Below are 26,748 nucleotides of genomic sequence, written 5' to 3' on the forward strand. Positions count from 1 at the left end.
AAGACCTTTAAAAGGAGTTATTTCAAAACTTCACTTACATAAAAAAACCCAAGTGCCGGGCCTTCGTAAAGGACTATCTAAATATGCAATACACATACGAGATATAAGTGCAGCAATTTTTGTGGCTGCTTCAAATGGGAAAGTCGTCATCTGATGTAGTATTCTTTAAAGGATACAGGTTTGTAAAATTATTCCGTGCACGGAAATCCAAAGAAATTGGAGCGAAAAGCAATTCACGAACAAGCTTATTCCATTTCTTTCTGTTGCATGGTGTGGAAGACACATTTAAGGCCATTTATGTTGTTGTAAATAAATTGAATCATTAGATTTTGCCCTTAATAATCACATAAATCCCGCGAATAAAGTCAAATTAGCTTAAACTTGTCACCTCTTCATATGGATGCTATAATTATATGAAAACTTTGATATAGGAGAACCTGGGGATACAATTGCTTTGCCTATCACTTACAATTTTTCTAAGGGGAACTTTTTTCCGCTTAAAGTAACTCGGGTATATGTGTATTCTATTTATACGCATTCCAGCACGATGACGATTGGCAAAGTGGTATTCAAACATATTCCGCTTGAAATGCGAATTGCCAATGGGCTGGAAAGCACCCCAATTGGCGTCAAGATTATTATGGAGCACGCTTCAAAATGCGGCGCAATGAGCCAGGAATCTTCCACCAAAGTGGTCGTTCTGAGTTCCAGTCCAGCTGACGCTGGCTTCCTCTGTGATCATACGTCTGACCTGCCAGATCTTCCAGCAGCGTGCGGATGGTCGTGGATTTTCCCGGGTTCGGCCCGGCTTTCTCCCACCATAATGCTGGCCCCGTCGTGTAAGTGAAATATTCTTTAGTACGGCGCAAAACACCAATCACATAAATAAATAAATAAATCAAAATGCCTGGGAAGCCGAGAGATCTTGGTGGTTTTCTTTGAGCCGTGGAAACTGTCCGTTTCTCCCTGTTCTGCTCTTATATCATGGAAAGCCGATATAAAAGAATTATTCTGAAATATGAAGCCAGATCACGTAAATATTGGTAAAAGTATAAATCGTGTGGTGTATTGCGGAATTTGTCATGGTGCAGTCATTTTTGATTCGCCCGTTTCTCGTGTCTTTCCTTCGCCGCTTTCTACTGTTTAGAAGCCTGCTCTGAAGAGGTCATGACATTGGTCTATGTTTTCCTTGCTCCTAATCTTACGTAACTTAATCTAAGCCACCAACGACGCCGTGGTGCTTATCTCGGAATTCCATCAGATGTAAACAGGCCAGAGATGTTAATGCTTACCCAAGACATGGACGTGATTCTATGACATTAATGCCAAACATTCGACGCAAAAAGTACACGCCAATATCCTTTTTGAAGGGACGATACGTGACATAACTCGGTGGAATTCACAGCGGAGGTGAGCTAAAATGTGCCAGCTGTGTGCTAGAACCGAAAAAGAAATTAAGTCAATGCATTTGTCCCCGTTGAGATGAACTAAGGCATTTCGCCGCACGCGTCGATAAGAGCGTAGGCCAGTCGTTCGAATCTACGCTGACCCAAGTCGAAGCCTTCTTTGGCTTGTACAAGTACATATCGCGATATTACTGTAAGCTTCTTGCTGAAGTGGTCTCCAGTAGACAGCCAGAGTTTCTCATGTTTTGACGTTAATACTCTTTGCCCAATGGTAATTTCATTATGTTCACGAAAGCGTGGTTGCCAAGTCGGAACTTTCCGAAACGAAATCTTATTCCGGAGAGGTCTGACACCGCATCAGTTCCTCAGTGAATAGACCTTTTGCATTGTGCAAATACCGTTAGAAATTAGAGGTTTGGGTCAGGTTCTTCGGCAGCGGATACGGTCATTTATGGAGGAGAAGTCTACTAGTATTAGACCGTTACTTAATCTCATGAATATAATTACCAACAAGAGAATCCAAAGACCGTTACATAAAACACATAAAGCGTCCACTCTGTGAGTTTTAGAGCGGACTACCAATCTCTGGGACAAGCAATATCGATCGATGTCTGACTCTAACACATATACAACGTTACTCGCCCTGCAAATCGGGGGAACACTATATACCGATGGCCTTTCGCACCCAGGGTATTACATGTTACTGTTCTAAAAACTATTTTTGGAGGGCTTTTAAAGCTTGTTACGGAAATGGTGCACGGGTGTTCAACAATAATTAGCTGTGCCTTAGGAAACCCTTTGTTTGCCAATTTGAAGCCAGTTCTGTGATATCACACACAAAGTGCATGGAGACATATTTAAATTCCAGACACATTCTGATCCCATCGCTGTCATCTCTTTTCATTACTCCCAAAAGTACTCTTTTATCTCACGTCTGATGTTAATGGGTAATACGGGGTGAGCACATTGTTGAAACTGACTTAGTTGATGGGGCTAAGAAAGTTTGATGACAATTTCTGGATTTAGATAAATAGATAACTTAATTCATATTACCCATACTTTGGATATTTTTGTATCCGAGAGAACATGTTAAAAAATAGGTTACCCTAAATGAAATGTCTCAATGAATGCTAGGCATTAGACATATCCAACTAATTAAACAGAAAATTTATAATCAGATTATTGTACTTATTAAAACAAGCGTACTAATGAAAAAAAAAATACCAAAACATGTTATGCGCAAATTAAAATGGACAGAGAGAGTATATGTATTCATCAGTAGGAGTTGATAATCTAGGCGTAAAAACAGACATTCGTATAGCCTACTATCTGACAACCAAAATGGACGTTTCAGGGCAATAATTGCAAGGCCAAATCCCAAAACAAAGTTCAGCACAAACCATCAAAGCATCAAAGAACTAAGAAAGGTTCCACACGACCGAGGAAATGTGGTAACCTAATTCAACACAGCACAATATTACGCTTGCGCTGTTTAAGAGGAGATAGTATAGTTGATTTGTTATGGTAGAAAGGCCAGTTGTGTGTGATACCGAATTATTAATATGTGGATAAGTAGGCCTTTTTGCTGGATAAAAACCATGGAAGTTTAAAATTGAAGATGCATCGCGGACTTACCTGGACAGCATTGTCATATGTCAATCCCCTTTTCAGAGGGCAGAGTTAAAGAGAGCATGCATTTCAACGAGTCGTTTGAGCTGCTTTCTGGTAGTAATTCTACCACACACGTCAGTGATTTTGACAATTGTGTATTCGGATTTCAGAAAATGGACGATAATTTGTTTCACGGTATGCTCAGAAAAGACCCTCTGCGAGTTCCGGTTAAGACGAGTTTACATGAAATCGAGTTTACTTGAGGAATACAGTGTATTTTACTTATAAACACTTCCATTATCAGCATCTTATAGGCTATAAATATATTATATATATATATCGATTAGCACTTCTCCCATTCATTTAAATCACCTCATACTTACGGTGTTCGCGAGTTGTTACAGGACGTTTAAAATCAACACATTATGTTCTGCTGCAGAGAATTCCCGCTGTTGACAGACGACTCCATCGTTAGATTTCCGCTCAGTCTGTCTTATGCCTGAAATCTTTATGCCAATTTACTAGTCTCAAGACGTGCGTGCGCGATAAGAGCTAGTAATCAAGCAACTTGACACAACAACTTAATGGGACGCAGCGCTGCGCTCTCCAGTCGGCATTCACATAGGAAAGGTTATAGAGCCGTCGTCAGAAACACAGGTTATATATCTCTATTTCGCGTAATTATTGCTAAGAAATGGCTCGTGCAATTGCAGGAAAACGGTCCGTTAACACGGCATCCGCCCATTGGGCATCCGGGCAGTGTGGCTACTTAAGACCGTCCGCTGTGCCCACAGTCTTGATTGATCGGGTAATTGGGAACATAAAAGCCTCAGTTGAAGTTATAAGCAGGATGAACCAATTCATAATTACAGCGTAGGCATTAGTTCGTGCGTAGACTCATAACCCTGTTGTGTCTGTTTAGATGATAGAACTATTGTTCCATTACACCTACCTCCCCCCCCCCGACCCCCCCCCCCCCCCAACACCATCACCTCGGCGCACTCCCTTCGAACAACACACACATCATGACAAGAACAAACCAATATGAACTGAAATCTAGTATTGCTCGTTGCATCTATGCAGAGTTCTGGAGGGTATAATTCCCTTTTTACAAATCGATATTGAAAGACTGAACTTTTTGTTGTTCTTTATCTACCGTTTTGGTGTTACAATAATATAGTCTGTTGCTGTTGTTTTTTTTTAACCAGTCAAAGCTTTCTGTTTAATTGGTCATATTCTCTACCACAGTTGCCCACGAGTGACACGAAGAATACAAGCTTCAAACATGTTGATATGTTGAACGTCCATATTATATAATAAAAAATGCTTTTTTGTAATTTACAAATGTTAAACTCCATAAGCTTGGGTTTGACTCTAAAAACTCATTGTCTCGGGTGACTTCATACTTATTCAAAACAGATGGAGTTTACATTATCACTTAGAAAAAGTTTTCTTACTTCATTTTGTGTGAAAAATATGAATTTTTCAAGATATCAGTGCGTGGAATAAAATGAATTACAAATAGTGCCATATCCAAGTTTGGACGTTTCACTGACAGGGGTTTTGATCTTATCGTGTACAAATGGTATTTATCATAGCATTCTGGATTTCGTACACCTTACAGTCTTTTCATCAAAAATTAAAGTCCAACTAACTTAGGTTTCCGGATATCCTTTGGCCATACTCTCTCTTAAAGATCTTGGCCTTCAGTGGTTCGATGAAAAGAAGACCATTTCTTATCCTGTCTTCGGTGCTGCATGGGGTCCGTTGTGCAACACTCTGCTACATGGAGCATATCCATCCAGACAGACCAGAAATCATCCCACGGAGGAGATCAATCTTTAAACCATTATTGTAACAGCTGGAATCCTTGACGAGCCTGACTTGAGCGTACAGACCAAGATTGTTCTGCCACCCAAGGTACAAATCTTCGCACAGCCTTACATGACGTTCTTTAGATAGACATCCTCTCGCCACTTTGTTATTGGCACTTTTGGTTTTGACATGACCTAGCTGGTGTTTTGTCAGCAGTGAGGATTTATTTCAAGTTTGTACAAGAAGGCAATGTATTTTATGTACAAATGGCACGCGTGGTATTAGATTGCCCTAACGCGTGGCATATGTTGAGTTATAGAAAGGTATATTAACAGTTAGCAAAAGTGTTTGGCAACATTTATATTGGTATTTTTTTTTCTTGAGACTGATGGGGTTCAAAGTCACGTGACCGACCCCGATAGCACTGTTGGTAGAGCGTTCGCTTCGGTAGTGGTGGTTTCAGGGTCAGTCCTGAGTCGAGTTAAAACTAAGACCTTAAAACAGCAAGTTGTAAAGGCCTTCAGCATGAAGGGGATAGTGCACAGACTGGTTGACCCGTATCGGGCAATGCGGCTTGCTTGCCTTCGGTAAGGCGTCTCGGTGAAGCAGCACTAGATAAAAGAGCGGTGGAAATCCGTCCTGCTACAAGGAGGCACATTACATGCACTCTAAGGATTCCTTCATCGTAATATGACTGAAGAATTGTTCAGTACGACGTTAAACCCCAAGCATACACTCACTCACTCACTCAAGGTCACGACAAAAACAAACCATAATCAACTGAAATGTGTGTCACATAAGTGTTTTATGCCCCAAAAGCGCGTCACACTACAAAACAGAATAAATGAGCGTATGTATTTATACCACTTTGTTAAAGCGGTAAAGTTTTTTCAAGTTCGTCACTGTGACTATTATCAATGGTCCCAGCGTTAACTATGTGCTGTTTGGAGCTCCACTCTAATTATGAGTATTTTATACCAGTTTATTCTTTGCTAACGCCGACTACAAAGCAAAGTTGATCTCAGATGTCCTCATATAATACAGCTGTACTAATTTTATTCACGTATCGTAGGCCAGTTACATAAATTTTATGCGTATTCCTTTATAAACAGGAGAGGAATGGTCTTGATGTATTTGACAGGAACACCACAGCGGGCATGCTATCCTCGTTACTGAAAGAAAGATATACAATACCATTGAACAGTTCAGTAGGTTCTAGCGGTTACTGTTAACCTGTGATTACTGATACCGCCTATGGCTATAGTGGAAAGTTTGCCTCACAGCGTAGAGCAGTACAGACTTGTTCTATCAAGGAATCAATAGCATGATTTAGTTTTCTCTCCATTATGGTAGGGCTACAATTCCTGCCATTATTGATATCCCATTGCCGTTCGTCTAAAGACTTTGGACAACTGTGGATATATGGGTACGTCAATATTCGGATATGAATCTATAGCCTTGTCTGAGTGAAAGATAGGCTTCAGGAGAAACGACGTTCTACCAGTGCTTTCTCAACACAAACAGAGTCCAACATGAACAATGTCTTTGCACCTTGACAACGCCCGTGTTGCAATATTGATATGGGAGTTCCTCATTTAGTATTGGGATTCAATTAATGGAAGCTCAGATCAATGTCGCTCGTAAAAACTAATGCATTTGTGAAGACCTTTACCGCTCTTAAAAACCGCCGTGTTTCCTGTGATAGGCAGTGTCTTGTTGCTGAAAAATATTTATTTATTTCATTGGTGTTTTACGCAGTACTCACGAACATTTTACTTATACGACGGCAGCCAGCATTATGGTGGGAGGAAACCGAGCGGAGCCCAGATGAAACCCACGACAATCAGCAGGGGGGGTTATTAGTGGTTGACAGCGGTCACGAACCGCTTCTGCCGTCCAACAAGAAGCCCGTTGTCAATTCATCCTCCATCAATATGAAATAAGGGGCTTCCGTGGCCGAGGAGGTTACCACGCCAGCACTGCCATACCTCTCTAGCCGTACATGTGAAGGTATTCCAGCAAACCGCGTATGGTCGAAGGTTTCCTTAGGGCTCAGCCGGGTTTCCTCTCACCATAATGCTGCCGCCGTCATATGTGAAATAGTTTGGAGTACGGTGTAAAACACCAATGAAATAAATATATGTTAATACGAAATATACATAAGCCCGTGATGCAAGTGATAATCTGCGTGTGACATATAATTTAAAACCGAGCACTCTGTTGTAACCATCCATAGATTTTTTTGATTGGTGTCTTACGCCGTACTATATATTTTACGTATGCGTGGCGGCCAGCATTATGGTGGGAGGAAACCCACGGCCATCCGCAGATGCTGACAGAGCTTCCCATGTTTGTCCAGAGAGGCATATATACATATAGTTTAAGACCGGCCACCCCGGATTAACCACCCACAGAACTGGTAACTAGGGTGTAAGTGAAATATGCATTACTACGGCGTAAGGCCATTATCACATAATAGTGCAAAAGTTACCATTGATTCATACCGTATTTAGTGGCACTCCTGGCATGATAAGACAAATGGAAACATTTTCTAAACGTACATGTGATACTTTACATTGTTGCCGTTCCGTTTTTTTTCCAGATAAACGTCACACACATGCCAACTGGTACTAAAGTATGTTAATTTCTTGGCGTTTCACGCGTTTGACAAAAAATAACCACCTTGTGTATAGTTTAGATGATGAAAAGCTTAGATGTAAAACTTTTTTCTTTCAAGCTACTATTGTTTGGCAAGCAATGTATCCATGCGTCTTATTTCTTATATTGTTTCCAGTGATTGATTTTCTCACAACATTTCGATAATCCACAAAATTGGTGCACCGAAATGCTATTATCCTACAGTAAATGTGTAACCTCATCGAATGATAATACTCTATGGTCCATAACTCTGTGGAAATTGTTCGTTTTTTATGATGTGTATTGATGCACACGTAGTTGACATTGGTCATAAACCATCGACGACCCCAATTCTGTAGTTGAAATCTTTGTAATGCATTTCCGGCATCATTCTTATTTGTGTGCAGTGACACCGACCTCATCTAGTCGCTGAGCACCGAATTTGATCGAAATCATTGCAAACACGTGTGCTGTTTTTTCTTTTCACGGCGATTTATGAAGCTCATTAAGTTCAACCCGGCGTTTTGTGGCTTTTCCGACGGCTTCACGGGGCGTTTGGTTAACGCAGTCAAATTAACATGTATCAATATCGGCTTTCGTGGGACCAAAGGTTGAACACCAGGCAAAATGGTCCACAAACACGTAATGCCCCTGTTTGCGAAACTTTAATAGAGAGATCCGCTATAAAGTTCAGTCTCAAATCGGCTGGATTCCGTGTATTTTACCACAGGATGCCGGACTGTAGCGAAAACAAAGGAGAAGAATGGCCAAATCATCGGTTTCTTTAAAAAAATACATTGCATGTATTCATCTTTGTTATGCCCCATTTAATTGCAGATAAAATCTGTACTTGTGTGCTAGAAACCACCGGCTTTAAAAACGATTTCAAGCTGTACTTTTCCTAGTGCGGACTTAAGTGGAGAAACGACAACTGGATAATGACTGGAGTTTAAACCGATACCAAAGATCCATCGCGGTACGCTGACAGCATATCGACGTTCCAACGTCGAATAAATCCTAAGGCTTCCACAGAACTAACTGTGCAGTAGACAGCGGCCGCCCCGAGTCTAATGTGACGCAAGTTAGGGGGAACATAGTACTGCTTACAGGATTGACCCTGGCAAAGGCATCAAATTTCCCATGGGTGTTTCCAGCTGAGCATCTTTTGAATTTTACCTAAAGACAGCCACTCGATTTCCTTGCTTCCATGATTACACGAAAATGATATAAGACATTTTTTTTGAAACGACATTCAAAGTATTTTAATGCCTTTGACGGAATTGAGGCCTATTTAATTAGTGGGAAAAATAAAAGCTAAAAACCCAAAGCGGAGAGGACGTAAATCAAGCTCTTCAAAGTCCAGTCTTGCGCTTTGAATTACACATTAAACCCATGAGATCGATCAATAATTCAAACGAAAATATAATTGCTATTTGTAGGGCGACGTATCCGTAAATAACACGGCGGCCGAGACGAAAACTGCAAGTCTCAGCTTGTAGTGACAGCTCTAAGCCGAGCTACACTAGATTTGTAGATCGGAAAATTGACTTGTTTTTTTTCTGTTGATTTATTTCTGTCAGTAGTGATTAACGCCGTACTTAAGAATGTTGCACTTATATAACGTTAGTTAGGTTAATGGTGAATGAAAATGAATAGAGTGGAAACCATTCTCTCTTGACATAACTTCTGAATTAAGGCCTTGCCTAAACCTGGATTCGAAAACCTCCAAAATGTACGGCGTAATCAATTAGACGTTGTATATTATACAAATATCCACCGCTAACAGAAGCCACTCCTATCCTCGATGAATACATCGCTAGCCGTACTACAGGAGCTGGTAGTTTCTTAGTCAGTAATAAATATCCGATGTTATTGCGGAGAGCCAGCACCAAACTGCACTCTGTTTGAGCTCGTACAGCTGGGTTTATAACGCTATCTCAGTTGAAATTCACGCAGTCAGCCATATCCGTCTTGTGAAAGAGTTCACCACCGTGGACTTTTCGATTAATAAATTTTGAAAATTTGCCTGCCACGAATATAGGGCGAAAAATCCCACACACCACATTAACGTATGAAACTAGCAGGTAGGAAACGCCAGAGAGCGTCTGTATACGGCCAAAATTATACTTAGAGAGATTTTTTTTTTGGATTGGTGTTTTACGCCGTACTCAAGAATATTTCACTTATACGACGGCGGCCAGCATTATGGTGGGCGGAAACCGGGCAGAGCCCGGGGGAAACCCACGACCATCCGCAGGTTGCTGACAGACCTTCTTACATACGGCCGGAGAGGAAGCCAGCATGAGCTGGACTTGAACTCACAGCGACCGCATTGGTGAGAGGCTCCAGGGTCATTACACTGCGCTAGCGCGCTAACCAACTGAGCCACGGAGGCCCCCTACTTAGAGAGAAGACAGGGTCATAGCCTCTCATCAATGCGTTCGCTGTGAGTTCAAGTCCAGCTCATGCTGGCTTCCTCTCCAGCCGTACGTGGGAAGATATGGCAAAATCTGTGGATGGTCGTTGTTTTCTCCGGCCTCTGCTAGGTTTCCTACCACCATAATGCTGACCGCCATCGTATAAGTGAAACATTCTTGAGTACGGCGTAAAAACAGTAATCATATAAATCAATCAATCACACTAATCACATGAGAGCAAATGTGTCACTCCATTTAATTCATTTGTGATTTAGGTGGTAATGACAGATATTTGAACTAGATGAGAGTCACTGTTTCTAATGTCTATGCGTATGGCTAGGTGTGCGTAGAGTTCCCAGGGAGCCAAGCGGGTAATATTCCCGGCAGAGGGCCTCAATAGGCCTTGCGAATATTGACCTGGAACGTCCATTTTGGTTGACGGCTGGTATACGAATGTCTGTTTTGACACAAAGGTTTTTGGTAGCTTTACTCAAACTTAATTAACTCTATGACTTCAGAGACATAGGGCTGCTTGGCTGTTAGTCAGCTGATGTTGCTAAATTTACGTGAAATGTAATAGTGCGTTATCTTCCACGTTACTTTCCGCTAACTAAACCTGCCTCTCCGTTTTAACGCAGACTAAGGATATAGTTTCTTTTGTTGTGTTTTCAGTACTTAAAACCGTTTATCGATAGTCATTTTAATCTAACAGCAGTTTCTTTTTTATTCCTTGTTTTGTTTGGTATTGCTTTATACCACTTTGAAGTGCCTAGAACTGTGGATACAGGTGAAAAGATTAGCGGTTGGAAGTCCGGAGATTTTCGCCATTGATTTAAGGATCATCCAACAGGCAGATTCCAGACATTTAAAAAACAGAAAAGCATATAACGATTTTATTTCCTTTGACTCCCTTTAATGCAAAGAAACAAACGTGAAAAGAAAAGGTTCAATGTGGAAAAAAGAGTTTCAGAAATGTTCCCATTATTAAAGTCTTGAAATATGGAATATGCAAATTTGTCACTGGATAGTAAACGCCACTTAATCAATAACCACAAAATAACCTCAAACATTGCTTTGCTTTCATAAACTGTAAATGTAATATGGTGTACGCCACAAAAAAGTAAATGGCCAAAAATAACTTTCGTACTGAAGTAGCTGTGAAAAATTGTGGACAAAGTAAAGAAATGAATTTAATACGCAGGACAGGAAGCTGGCAATTTAATGAAGAAAAAACGCACCACCCAATTCAGTGCCAGCTATGTCCATTTTCGTCTGTAGAGTATATTAATTATAGTAATGTATATATGCTCTTCTGACATATCAAATACGTTCTATTCGCAGACATTTTTTCACCTTGATTGAGAAGGGTTTATAAGCCATTTGCCGTGGCTTCAGCGAATGCAGCTGAGCACTGGGATTGATGATAAATGTCACCGCATTCAATCCTTTCCCAAACAGCCTTCCCGTTTTTTTTTTTTCTTCACGGTATGTGCCTATCGATCTGAGGGTTTTCCTACCACCGAATCAGTATCAAATCCGGGGGAATTCTTTAAGCCATTCAGTTATCCTTCAAAGCTGTTATCTGCTAATCGCTGTGGTATTGACGCGACAGGCGTCGCGACTGGAACTATACTTGTCGATTTCACACCCGGTGTCAGACACTTTCAATGACGTATCAAAGGGCCTGTGACGCTCTGGTAACAGGGATAAACATCGTCTTCCGCTCTCTTCATTCCGCGGGAATACGGCGATTAAATGACTACTCCGATTCATGTTTTATCGATAAAAGATCACGTCGGCTGCTTTGTAATTTGGCTAACTCAGAACGCAATGAATTGACTTGACTTTGAGCTTGAATGCCTTCGAAGGCCAGGAAGAGAGATGGATGCTGCTTTGAAAGTGATCGCCAAGGGTGTAATCTGAGAATATTACGTCCAATGTTAACGCGCTTGTTAGCTTACGCAAGCTGCCAGTGTTTTAACCATTGTGCATACTATAACGATGTTGATTTTTGCTTGATCTCCGTGTGATGCTTAAAATGACACTGGTTTGCTATAAGTATGTTACATACAAAACTGATGTTATCTACTGTTAATCTAATGAATGAGGACATCATCGAGCACATGTCATAGGTTAAGTGAGGTGAGCTTTGGGGTCGACAAAGTGTTAGGGGAATTGTTTGCCAAACAGGAAACATATAGGTGATCTAAAGACTGCATGGGTAGTAACGTGAGATCTCGTTGCCTAGAAGTTAGTTGCCCTATCTTCCTTTGATTACTCGACTCCCTTGGATATTTCTATATTTTAGGTATACACGTGTTATGAAAGGTACACAAATTACACGTATTGTTGGGAAATCAGTTGCTATAACATACTGACAGTGCATCAACATATATTGGAACGAAGAAAACAACTATTTTGTGTGAGATTAAAAGTAATAGCGGTTATTCAATGTTTCAAACTTTTTCTGACGTTTGATCTTCACCCCGCTTTATACACCTGAATATTTATTTATACACCTGAATATTTATTTATACACCTGAATATTTATTTATTTGATTGGTATTTCACGTCGTACTCACACATTTTTCACTTCTACGGCGGCGGCCACATTATGGTGGTAGGAACCCGGGCAGACCCCTCGGGAAAAATCCACGTCCATCCGCAGGTTGCTGTAAGACTCTCCCACTTACGGTGGATAGACTTAAATATGTATGTAGATTAAGAAGGAAGGGATGAATCTTTAAGAATACATTTAGAGCAGAGGTCACGAATATAAATGTTTTAGTGAAAAGTACAACCCATTAGTCGGAGATTTGTATTTTCATTCAAAACTACCAGATAAATTTGTCCAAGGTACCTGTTAATCTACTTGAAAACTAGAACATAACTCTTTTTATTTTATGCATTGTTCTAAGATGTTTACTTAATTCACTTAAAGGTCTTCACTGTCTCATGCATTGTATTTATTTTTTTAATTGATTGGTGTTTTACGCTGTACTCAAGAATATTTCACTGATACGAGGGCGGCCAGCATTATGGTGGGTGGAAACCTGGCAAAGGCCCATGTATCGTAAGTTTCCGAATAACAACCAAAGAGATGGAGTTACTGCCACAACAAGTATTTACGCTTGTAAAACCCTGTCTTTGCTACACCTGTAAATAGCTGGTTAGGACAAGGCCTACTTGGTAGTCTGTGGGCAGTCCAAACTTTGATTTCCGGATTAACGGCATAGATGGTCTAATGTAAGCTATTGCCTGTCTCTCTGACGCACGGATAAACCCGTGGTTCTGGCGCCTACTAAAGCCTGCCAATGTTCTTCGCCTAGATTTCGCCTACCAACGTGTTATAAACGAGACTTTTAGCAGCCCACTCTCTACCACCTTATTGATTCTCGAACACAAGAGATGAACAACGCCGGCTATCTGATTAACGATTTTACCGGAACATTTCCAACAAAATCTCTGAATGGCTGTCTACAGCTGTAAGAATAAGCGCGTTACTAAGAGAGGATATTTTGCGGGGACAAAGTGGTTTTATCTTGCTCGACAGTCAATACAAGAGTATCCCGGAGAGCCCAAGGCAAAGTGATCCCGGGCGATGCCCATTGGGTGCCAGTTCAAAAAAGCATTTTGCCGAGGAGCCGAGCGGGAACTGATTTGAACACACCCAAGCAACAGCCAAACTTATCTTTAGTGAACAGGGTGAAAGAGTTTATCCTTTGTGGCCTTAGACAGCGAAGTGTCTTTTGCAGTGTTGTATTCCAGGAGAGCACTTTAGCTGACGTGATATAGGCTGTAGTCTTTAGAACAGTCCTTCGCGCCCGCCATATTCCCGATGTAAATACTCAAGCCCCCTTTAGCATGCAAAGCGTGGCCACTTTTCCTGCCCTTAGGTGATTTGCCTTTCATGGACCACCTTGATGCGATTATTGACAACTGGTAAAGATTTTCAAGAGGCTAAGTAAAGATTATATAAATAAGACAAACACGACATCGAGCCTGGGGCACCGAAAGCTGCACGATGTAAGCCTCAGGTTATTTCCGATGTGATCAATATAACCAAATAATAAACAATGATTATACAGATTCTACAATATGGATTGTTAATCCGTAGCATAATGAGTCTCAAAGATGCATTTGCAGCACACTTGTAGTGTGAAGCTTTAATCTTTGTTTAGTATTAACACGAAATCCGTCTTTAACGGCTTTAGTCTTAGTGAATGCTCGTGATCTGGAACGATTATTTGTTTTGATTGTTATATAAAGTATGATGGTATACAGACTTAGGCCTATACTCATATTCATAGACGAAACATGCATCACCACGGAATGTCAGGCCAATAGGGAATTCCAGATAAACTTGATATGCAATTGCATGCCTGTTTTTTTTGGGGCTTGTTGTTTAGAGGAATTGTGTGTCTATTTACATATAACCATCGATGTTTCAAGACATAATGCTCACAGGTGCCGCCCTCCACCTACTCACAAATAACTGTGCTATATGACGGAGATATGTGTTTGACGCGTCCGTTATACATTACTTCTCTATGATATATGTTCCTGACGAGGAGGTTTACAAAACAAACTCCTGAGATACCATAGCATTGTTTGCATTTGAAAAGCCATAGAAAAATAACCGACGGGGCCCCTGGGTTTGGCTTTATTCATTTATTTTTTTTGGTATATTTATTTGATTTCGCGTTATACCAACACGCCCCACCCAGGGATATTTTCCATATACACCTGGAGGGCTCCTAATATTTCTGGTTGCATACAATCTAGCTGTGAAACTACTTCCCAAATCCGTGAACGCAAAATTGACCGACTAATCAAGGACACCTTAATCCACTTATAGAAGACTAATGGTCTTCCGGTCTGCCGTGGACGGTTCCACGCCAGAGTCGTTAGCATAGCGTTAATCTATGCGCCAAATATCATTATTCGCGGCATACCACTGTTATACATTATGTGGCGCGCCTTCCATACAGACGTGACTTTCCTCAACAAATATCAACCCAATGTAGGCCAAGCTTACGCCAGCTTCAAGACAACGGGCTGCTGACAACTCGACAAAGGGTCAAGTGCTTAGTGTCGTTTTGTCCCATTCTTTTCTACTCTATTACTGACCTATGAACTGATTTCCTTCTCGTTGGCGAGTCGGCTTTGTCTGCGCGTCATTTTGCATTTGACAGACGTAAAAGGAGCGGCCATTAATAAGGCATTAAGCTCTTGACGTTGCCCTTTGTCCTAGACATGTCCTGAAATTCCCGTAGTTGAATACAAGGAATTTAATGACAAACCACCGTGGTTCTATCAAATTAGAGTCATACGTTGCTGGGTTACTGGTCGTTGATTGGAAATAAATCAGGGCAGTCACGTGACTTGTCCTTGGCAGGACTCCTCGATTTCAAAAGGAAATGAGTCTCCTTGCTTTCCAACAAAATGACATTTCAAGCTGGTCTCTCGAAAGGGAGTCTGTGTTTAAGAAAATGTGGGACGCTCAAAACTGCACACATAATTGCCTGTGATACACCATTGCTGAATACAGCCCTTATAACACGAAACATTATTTCTTGGAGAAGGGTACTTGAAAGGCGAAGCAGCTGGAGGCAGCCTTTCATGTAGTGCAATACAAATTTTGAACAACTCGTCTCAAATTGTAAGACATTATTTCTACGAGAATAGAACTTCTTCCCTGGCCTTGACAGAAAATGTTTTACCTAATCAGAGAAAAAGTGAAACTGAAATGTCACTTTTGAAAGATTTTTGAGATTTCCGTCTCTGTAAGATTGCCAGCTGAGAGCACCTTCCTTATCGCGGTAGGCAAATGCGTTTAGAATAGTTTATTTATAGTTACTCCAATTCATCAGTGATTTGCCCCTGTGCCCAGAATGAAATAGATCTATAATGGGTTGATTATTCACACCCGAGGCAATAAGACTTTGTAATTCAATACTGTCCATCTGAAGTGCCAAATCAACACTGAAATTGGCAATTCGACTGATTGCAGATTTAATTCGGTATCTGACAGGTAAAATACCAGTAAACGGCGATCATAACGCCATAACCGACAGGGATTGTTGGCATCCATAAAAGTTAATGTGTGAATTGTGACCCCGTAATTATCCGGCATCCTGTTAAACACAAAAGAAAACTTCTAGTTTGCATTTCAGCCACGTCTACGTAAAAAGCTATTTCACTCTGCAGGACTCCGTGGCCTTTTCGCAAAGACTGTTCCAAAATGCAAGTAGATCAATTTCATAGATTAGTATCGAGAGACGTTTGTCAGACCTTGGCTTCGCTATTAACTCAGAGGAAGAAAGACGGCGTTGGCAACTGCCTACAACTGAGCAGCCGCCATTACCGATGATCTAGACAAAGCAGACTTAGTTTTGTCTAGCGACTTTGCCAGAAGACAAATTTCCTCAGACGTCCGGGTGGATTGCCAAGATAAAATCAGGTCCCCCGATCGTAGAAATGGGTATTATATCAAACGATTTTGTGATAATAAAGACTCTCTCGTAGCACGTCTGTCTGAATACCAATTTGTGCGTTAGTCAATCTTTCAATCTCGTGGATAAAGGGATAATGCGGGATGTCAGATACCTTCCAGTTTCGTAATAGTCTGGATATGGCGTTGTCCCTTCTGTCTATCACAATGACTCATATACACTGATACGACCGGAGCTTAGGCAACCGATACTCCAAATGGCCTAAGATTGGTACATGCCATGTAGAAGGTTTAAAGTATTCGTGAAATAAATATAAACCCTGGCCGTCGTCGCATAATAAAGAGGAATATTTTTGAAAAATCCGAATGGACTTAATCTGTCCAAGAATCGAGCTGACAATCAAGATCTGATAAAGGCTTACCCTTAATTTAAAGGGAATTTTACCCGCTAAAGTTAACTCCCCACACATGTTAGAATATGTCACAAGGCTAAAGACAAAAATATTACGTGCCATGGAGCCTTTATGTAAATGTTGCTATATTACCTCAACGTGTCTCAAAGTAATGCCACGCAAACGTACCAACCGACCGTCCACAAAATGCAGAAAGGCTGTTATATATCTCTCAGGTAGCATGTTTTTAAGTTACATGTACAGAATACAGCAAAACACAATTCAAAAGCAATAAAACAATTACTTACATACTCTAAAAGGGTCCTGATGTGGCCAAGTGGTAAGGTGTGCGGCTCCAAATACAAGCATCACTTGGTGCATGTTCAATCCCGATCTTGGAGAGAAACTTTTAATATTAACCTCTGGTGACTATTCGTTGAGGCTTTTAGTGGGGCAAAGAAACGGTCGACGGCGCGTGTGTCGCCTTTTGCACAGTTTTATATTCCTTGAAAACGACTTGTCTTCCTTTAACATAGGGAGTTACGTCACATGTCGGAAAGTTCGTCACTCACATACCCAAATGCTGGTGGTTTACAACGAGCAATCCGGTTTAACGGTCGCCATCCTATGGGTAACAAATTCTTAACTATGGCCTTGCACAACAAATGGATAAATGAACTCACACAAATACTTTTTTAATTAGTCTGTTTTGAGTGGGAGGGTGTAAGTATTCAAGTAACAAATGTGACACAGCATGACTGTACAATATAATTTTTATTTTAATACGTAAATATAAAATGTATGCTCTCTGAATAAACTTTAACACAACGGTGATGGGTGGTGGAATCCGGAGTGTTCGGTATATACCACCAGTCTTTGGCAAGTTACTGACGAACTTTTCACCTGCATGACTTACCTACATACACATGATTTTGATGGGATACAGGTGGTCAAGACAATGCTACGCAAGTGGTTTCAGGAGAGCCTTCGACAGCTCATTGTGACCAAAGCCCCAGCGGCAGTAAAAGCTTTGGAATGGCCAAGGTCGGTTTTGAACCTCCATCTGGTGTGCCTCAGCAACTGAAAAGCATTGGCCTTTCACCATTAGATCGAGGCAAGCTCCTTTGGCATACTGGAGACTTACCCTTGTTTTCATCTCTCTCTTTTGAACGTTTTATGTTCAGGTGGAGGATTATTTATCTTGTCGTGGAATGAGATACCTGTTTAGATTTTTCAGTATCTAAATACGTTCTGAACACATGACAAGGTGCACAACATAAAGCATTGTTTATTTATACGGCCGTCTATTCATTACTTCTAATCTGTAAGTGGCAAAGGCTATCATAGCTATCACGGTATCATCAGGCCTGTTGAAGGGAATTGAGAGTTAGAAGATATCGGGTATCTCGAGCTATGGACGGGTATAGGCTAACTGGGTACCTTTAATAATTGATGATGCTAACTTCTTTATAGAGGACGCGCAGGAGGATGCAAAATTAACCTGGAATGAAATGATGAATTGAATTTACAATCCAAAAATAAACACTGAAATGCCTCCCGTTGATTAAGTTAGCGCTCTGACATTTTTTTTTTCAAGACGAGATATCACACATTACATTTTGTTTATCCAATGTCGCATTAAGATTTTTGGTTTCTGGTAGATAACAGAGAGGTGCAAAATACAAAAGTCTATATCGAGTATCTCACAACACAAGGATATTGCTGTTTTGTTCGATAAGAAAAAAATTCAGCTATCAAAACATCGATAGACCCAGCAATCAATCACTCAACAAATCATAATAAACCATCTCCTTTTCTTGCAGAGGCCAACTCGTCCAAACCGTTAGAGAACCTCGCTGTGATGGTCTTTATACACGGTGATTCCTATGACGCCGGAACCGGAAATGCTTATGACGGGAGTGTTCTCGCCAGTTTTGGAAATGTCATAACAGTTACTCTAAACTACCGACTGGGAGTTTTAGGTAAGTGGTTTAAAACCAACAGCCTTTGTTTCTGTGCACTGGTTTAAAATCCTCAGCGATGACAACTGCCACGCCTATCAGACCATATGCTGCAGATTCATTTACATACTCTACCCAGCGCATGTGCCACTCTCTACGGTTGCTTTACATCACTGCCACGACTTAAGCTCCCCCCCCCCCACCCCCCAGTCATAGAGTCTGTGAGGCTTGTTTAAGCTTAGCCTCACCATTGCTTCAGGTTTTGGTTAGAATCAAGTTGTACATACTTTAGATAAAGAGAATTCATGTGTATAAAGTATTATTGGAAACATAGGTTGACAGATAGTGCTTGTATCTTCTAACATGACTTCCTGTCTCATCACCGTGACCCCAATGGCCTCAAGACTTTTGCACAAAATTTGTTAGTTGTGACAGTGATCTAAAGCGAGCCTAAAAAGCGCTGTAAGTAGTATTTGTTCATTTATTGACAAATAGTGGGAACTGATATTCCCTCATGTGGAATAGTGACGTATCATGACTATACATCATGAATGAAGCGACAGGACTATACTTTTAACAATAACATATCTGGACACCATGCGACACAAAACGTGTCGCAGGACTACACGCAAGTCCCGAGTGATGTGTCCATTTTCAATAAAAAAACAAATGTTCTTAAAGGTGGAGAAAACATAAAAGTGACATAAAGTTCAGATAAAAGATTGCGAAAAGTTTTTCCTAAATGTGTTCTTCAATATTTTTTCCTTAACAAGCAAAAGACACTTGAAAAAAACTTTTGTATGGTGGCTATTACGGACCACCTTTTGGTATTTATAGTCTTTGTTTAATAATGTCATAATTGAGGATGTAACACAGGTTTAATCAATATTTTTGGACTAGAATTTGTTCTTTTCAGCTAGTAAATGTATTAAACCTCAATTTGGATCATATTTATATTTTTAATATGTTCATAAATATTATTATAATTTAGGTTAAATTCATATGTTTCGACATAAAGTGCAAATTTACATTCAAATGAATGTATTAGACATACATCACATCCTTGTTGAGAATATCATTGTGCAACAAGGATAAATACCAATGGCAAGGAAATCTCTCCTAGGTATTTACATTTATTTATTTACTTACTTATTTATTTGATTGGTGTTTTGCACTGTACTCAAGACTATTTCCTTTATATGACGGCGACCAGCATTATAGGGAGAGGAAACCCGGCTAGCATTTAAATTTGAATTCAGTGCACAGCGGCGAGTGAGACCAATGCTTTTGACAGGACTACTTTTGTTTCTTTAATTAGCGTTCGATCGTCGTTGACTTACTCTGGGCGTTTCGGTGTACATCACCCATAAACCCTACTGTTGTCATATCATCGAAACATTCCTACTTGCGGTGTTAAAAAACAATCAAATTATATATTTAGTTAGCGTCCAGCTAAAAGCCGGATGACGGATTGATTTCTGAATGTAAATATGAGTCTGACGGGATTTTTAACCTGTCTCTGAACTTCACGGAACAGGCCCATGGCCAGGTGTATCAGTAAGTCACCACGATAAGCAAAGTCCGAGTTCAAATCCGGCCTTTAACTGGGTATTTTGTGGATTCCTCCCCTCTCACTGCCTGTGGTTCCTTGGTGACAAAAAGGCGATAAAAGCCGCTCATGAGGCCGTATCGTCAGTCTGTCACATGTCTTCCCTCAATATTGTGTTCATATCTGTTCGTGATGCATGGGAAATGTCCCCAGTAACATGCCAAAACTGGATGGTTTTCTCCTAAATACCAAATGTCCTAAATCTTTTCTGTGAAAATGTTGAGTATGGAGTCAGTCACCAAAATAAGCGAAACAATTTTTCCACATGATGACTTCACCACCCCGTCATACACACAAAGGAATTTAACCAATTTTTCTGAAATGATATATCCACTTACCTGGTTATATTTCAAAGTCAAATTAGCCCATCACAATGACACTTAAGCACTGACTCACTCTCTCGCTACAGTTACAGAAAATAGCCATAATAATATCTAATTTCAACCACTGGGATAATATCATTCAATTCATGTAATTGTACTTACCCGTATTTCTATCCTAAAGATAAAAATATAGGGGTAATTGTTATCCCACCTACTTGTTCATGCATACATGTATATACCATGTCGAAATACGGGTATTCCGTCCAAAATATTGTCATGAACAATACGCTTTTTCCATTTTAGGATTCCTGAGTACTGGCAACAGCGTGGCGCCGGGGAATTACGCTCTGCTGGACATCGCCGCTGCTGTTCACTGGATTAAACAAAACATCTACAGCTTCGGAGGAAATCCCAATAAGCTGACTCTATTTGGTCATGGCCACGGGGCAGCTTTAGTGAACGACCTTCTAATATCACCCATGAGCAGAGGTGAGCATTTTATCTGGTGGCCTGCCAGGGCTTCATTTTTGCCAGCAAACAAGATTTGTCAATACGGTATAGTTATGCTAAAAATATTCATGTCACATCAAAGACTACAGCATGCAGAGCAAAATTAGGGGAGCGACCACAGTGTAAAATGGTCACACGTAACCGGTAAAATGAGCCAGTCGCGTTCAGGAACCGCGTCGTTTAATACTCACAGGTGGAGAATACGATAGTCGAGATTAACAAAAACAACGCATAAAATTCCTAATCTTATTCCTATCTTGAACAGTGGGTTAGGGTTTTATGCGAAGTGTTTATACAAATGCTTGAAACATTTATTTATTTATTATTTATTTATTTGATTGGTGTTTTACGCCGTACTCAAGAACATCAAATGCTTGAAACAATAAACACTGAAGCGCTGAAGCGTAGACACCAAATCTGTGTTCTTTCTTAGCTGAAACTTGACGTTCTGAAACGTCAAATCAAAATGGTACACTTAGATTAGGTTATACTATCCACGTTTTAAGAAGAAAGACATGTATTTACGTCTAAAATAACTTCACTACACAAATATGTTTACTATTCCTAAGGGCTATTTTGTATAAATGTCAAAGTTGTGTATTGAGGTTTTGATGAGGAAGCAAATCTGATAATGCATAAATCTGACATTTACATTCAAATAAATTTATTAGACATACGTCACATCCTTATGTAGAACATTACTGTGCAAAGACGACACATACCAAGAGGTGGTCCGAAATACACACCGCACAAAAATATTATTACATATCCTATTCTCCTGAAAGAAAAGATCGAAAGAGATAATAAAGATCACATTTACAAATAAATTTTTACGGTCTTTCATCTCATCTTGGCATTACGTTTATGTTTTCCTTGAATGCCGAACGTCAAAAATGGAAAGCCATGAACTTGAATATAGTTAAAGAAATGGAATAATGTTGAGTATGACGTTGACAAAATATGCATGATCTACACGTGTAAAAGAGCATAAGAGTCTGGGCTATGTCTGTGCCCCTATTGATAATTAATGACTCAGGAGAGTAGACGGTACGCTGATGTCTGCGGTTAACGACAAGCAAAGCAAATAAATAAGAAACAATATATATGCAACTATATATCTGCATTTACATTAAACAAAAAAAAAATACAGGAGCAGCGTCATAAATTCAGATAAAGGTAATGTAACATATCTAGAAATTACCATCAATGACTGACATGACATCACTTGGAGAACTCTCAAAGAGAGTGTTGTCTTTTTGTCTAATTGGGTATTTACAATTGTAGTACACCTGATGCATAACGCCACTCGGCAACGCCGTCTGCGCTTTCTACAGCAAGCTAGCTCCTGCTTAGTCCACGGAGACCTTACAACGGGAATGACATCGAGAAGCAGTCAATCGCATAAATCAATAAAACAATTAAGCTCTGATATACAGAGGTTATCCAACTGTCATTTCACTCTGCAGTGTGGTTTGAAATTTACTGCCTAAATGCAAAAAGGAAAAGAAAAAACGCAGTCAGAAGATTATATTTATCAAGGGTAGTAAGAAAAAAAAACGACTGAGCGAAAATAACCTTAATATATCATTGATTTAAGTAGCCAATCAAATCAATGTCTTTTGGCAAGACATACGCATGACAGAGAATGAACTTCCGGCTAGCGCTGACACATAACGCCGGATTTGCTTCACCCGGATTCATTTCCCATGTGGACTAGTTGCCTTATCGCACGACTTATCTAGTTTGCTGGAAAGTCATTTTTGTAATGTATATAAATTTTTCGTAAGCACGTCTCAAACTAACGCTATCGGCTTTTCCTGGCTGCTCGTAAGAGATCTAATATATGCCCTCCGCAGTTAGACCATAGGGATGGAGTCTAAGTGCAATGGACCCATTTCGGGTTTTAACCTAAAATTGTAGCTCAAATTAAATTTCAGTCAAATCTGAGCAACTTTTGTCAAATATGTTGTTTTGTATAGTAGGTGAGGGTTTGTAACTAGATTGCTCAGATATATTTACAGAAAGTATTTTCATCTATAGTCATATGTCGTGGCTGGTTGTGCTATTCTGTTGTAATAAACAGTGCCTTCCCATAAGTGTAAAAGTACAAAATCTTTTCGTAATAAACCTTTGACAGTGTATGTAGACATTGGTTGGTAGAGTTGACAGTGTGTACAATTAACAACTCGTTTGCGTTGAAACTGAGGCAAAATAAATCACAATGAAGAATAATACATCCAAAGATTTAAAACACGCTTCACCTTTACCACAGATCATTATAAGGGACACCAAGACTAACGTTAAAGATACGTATTTACGTGACATTTACATTAGTCGCCAGTTCTTGTGATAGTAAATAGGCTTTCTCTTGATGGGTCATTAGTACTGTGTGTATGTCTACTAACTCATTGGTCATTCTACCACGGATAGGTAAGTCGTACCGAAGGAGTTTCATGTTCAGATTGTCATAAACTCAAATGTCACGGTGTTATATTGCTCGACTATAAACTACTAAGTATCAGCTATACAAGCCTTTAAAATCTAGTTACGTGATACTCAAGAGTCGTTGAAATTGGCACAGCTGACACTCCTTCATTCGGCTCACAGTCATACTGCGAAGTCCTAGTTAACCAAATATCAGTATCCCGGGGTGTGAGTAGAATGTTACGTCTGGTGTTTTCCCTATAACGGTTTATCAGAAATACAGCACTGTTGTTGTTACTGTTCGTGAATGTTGCTCGTTGTGGCCGTGTTATTTTTCATTGTAGGGTGCATTTCCCAGCTTGTGAACCGAATATCCATCACTTTTTTCTTGTCCCACGTTGCCCAGTCACTTAACGGACAGCTGGGGACTATCTTAGAAAGACATTAAGCAATATCCCGACATACCGTCAAGCATTTTGCGTAAATCGAATAAATGGATGAATTCTGGCTACTTGTGATGTTTTCAAAATGATTACGTAACCTGTATTGTCCTTTCCGGCAGTTGTGTTGTCCTAAATATAGCATATAACCGCAATAAAATGGTTATGAAAACTTAAAGTAGCAAAACTATTGCTCTACTTATGTTTTTCAGTTCATTTCAGGACTCCACATTTACAACGTTTATCGCATGTCGAGCTCCTAAACTGCATAGTTCCATTCCGAGAGACCTTATTTAATTGAAACACCGCGTGACAGAGTTAAACGGTCCGCACAGCTGTACGAAGAATAACAATGTTTTTCCATTGATACAACCAATAGCACTTTGAAATTTGAGTGGCATGTTCGTCTAACTCATTGATTTTCAAATTAAATACTTGTTTAGAGCAGCATAAAATATCAAGAAATGCAGCTGTGGAAGCTTTTCAAATCTATCGTACCGTTAAACGTGCTCGAGCCCGAAGATATGAACACAGTTGTGAGCAATCCAAGTTCGTTTTCTTTACATTAAAACTGAATGCCGCGCTTGGATATCAATGAAAAGCCCTTCGTGAAAGCGTTGTATTCAGGCTAAATGGACTGAATCCATCAGATTTTTCTCCCAACGTCAATATTTCTGCACTGGGTGTACGCGTCGATTTCGTTAAAAATGCTCCATCCACATGGATACACGTTTGCTTAGAGAGACATATGGTGTTCTAGAAGACATACATGTGCCATTCTTGGCGAGTTAAATGTCCGCTAAAATAAACTGTCTCCGATAAATCATTGATTAATTATAGCCTAAGAAACGACAAAGAGGGACAATGCATATGATTTCTGTTGTCACAGCCCACGGCCAAAAATTAAAACCTGTCGCGGTTTATTGAATAGCGTGCACCATGGATAAGGCCAATGCTAATGGATTTCAGAAGAAACAATCGACCAAAAATAAACATGCCCTACTTTCCTAAGATGTAATTTTGCACGCTTATCTACTCTGAGCAGATCAAGGAATATAGACATCACATGTGCACCTTGACGATGGCATTAAACGTAGAATCATCGCTATATCACAAAATCGGAAAGAGTGAGTAAGTGCTTAGGAATTAACCTCGTACTTAACAATTTTCAGTAATATGACGCCGAAGGATTCCTTAGAGTGTATGTAATGTGCCTCCTTGTTGCAGTTTAAGGTAATACAAATTTCCCTGGAATGTGACATCACTGTCCGCTTTCCTCTCATCATAATGCTGGTCGCCGTCGTATAAATGAAATACTCCTGAGCACGGCGTAAAAAACCAATCAAATAATAAATAAATAGCTAAGGCAGGGGTCATTTTATATCTGGTGCTGCGTGGATGATAGGAGTGCTCAGACGAAATTTCGTACCTTTGGCATACAAAATGCATCCGTACTCATGGAAGACACGTGGCCTTTACCGGCCTACGGCTTGTTGTCATCAAGGACCCCTACAACAACTGAGGAGGGTGAATCTACAAAATCGATAGCCAAGGTCGGTATTGAACTCGCTGCTGACAGTAAACTTCAAGCAGTGACAAAGCCGTTATGTTATGCCAATTAAATACAATATTTCTAAGCTATACACCTTTTTCCCCCCACTTATGGGGTTGGAGAACACTCTAATGGCATGGCGCAATCGAGCTACGTCACATGAGAACTACTTTGTGAACTTTGCATTCGGTCTGTATTCTCAAGGAAAAAAATGTTATCTGTCTTCAATCGATGGCATGTTGAAACGTTGGTGACGTCCAAAGAAGCCTCAGAAAATAAAAACTCGTCAGCTCATCCAAAGGTGTCTGTCAACAACGCTCTAGAGCTTAACTGTGTAAGAGTTTCGATCATTTTTTCTCAGAGAGCAATGATCTAACCAGATTATCCATGTAGTGCCATATGACTCTGACAGCTTAATATGTGACATCGGCTCGCGTTGGTTTGACTACGGCCGAGGGATTGTTAGATACCTGGCAAGATGCGCTGATTTCACCCGGCTTTGCCCGTTTTCCTCTGCTTTAAACCTGGCCGCAATGGTATAAGTGAAAAGTCCCTCAGTATGTCGCCAAACAACATTACAAAAAAAATACAATAATACTGACTTATGGTTGCGCTGATTGTTTGTTCATCATAGTCAATAATGACCATATTCCAACCAGTTTCACGGTCAACAGTTAACAGACTTAGGACTTCACCAAATTCTTTAATTCTCACACAACTACGAAATTCCTCTACCTTGTGTTGCACATTAACAGTCAAAGTGATGTAACTGATAGGTCGGGGCGGGAACGGAATGATCATGGCAGACATCGCGCAGATAATGAGATGTTGGTCTCTTGGTGTAGCCACATTCATTTAAATCCTCACTCCAATAACGGCATTTTAGATCAGATTCGTCAACAGTCGTATACCAAGCTCTTGTTAGTAGGGTTACAGCCTGTTCACCTTAATTACCCCTCTTCATATCAGACATCTCTACGGGGGTATGGTTCCTTCGTGCACACACACTCAGGATTTTAAGTACAGATGCACTCTTTGGTAAACTCCAACGCGCTGTAATGAGGTACCCTTCTCAACAAGTTCACTAATCTTCTTGTTGACAAACCTGTATATACAAGGTTAATCAGACGGTGTATGTGTCCACAGACTTTAGGTTCTAATTAAATAAATCCACCATAACTTCTTCCTTTATGGAAG

At 40.2% G+C, this 26,748-nt stretch overlaps 1 protein-coding gene across 1 annotated transcript in view; it reads left to right on the plus strand.

Moving 5' to 3' along the window:
* LOC135479812 (neuroligin-4, Y-linked-like) overlaps window positions 1-26,748 on the plus strand; it is a 71,334-nt gene that overhangs the window by 25,339 nt on the left and 19,247 nt on the right. The window contains exons 2-4 of the mRNA XM_064759717.1: window positions 18,556-18,714; window positions 20,929-21,114; window positions 23,904-23,956. Coding sequence (XP_064615787.1) covers window positions 18,556-18,714; window positions 20,929-21,114; window positions 23,904-23,956 — 398 coding nt within the window. The remainder of the gene's footprint in view (window positions 1-18,555; window positions 18,715-20,928; window positions 21,115-23,903; window positions 23,957-26,748) is intronic.

The sequence above is a fragment of the Liolophura sinensis genome, chromosome 12, assembly GCF_032854445.1.
Source record: "Liolophura sinensis isolate JHLJ2023 chromosome 12, CUHK_Ljap_v2, whole genome shotgun sequence".
In the NCBI taxonomy this organism is placed as follows: domain Eukaryota; kingdom Metazoa; phylum Mollusca; class Polyplacophora; order Chitonida; family Chitonidae; genus Liolophura; species Liolophura sinensis.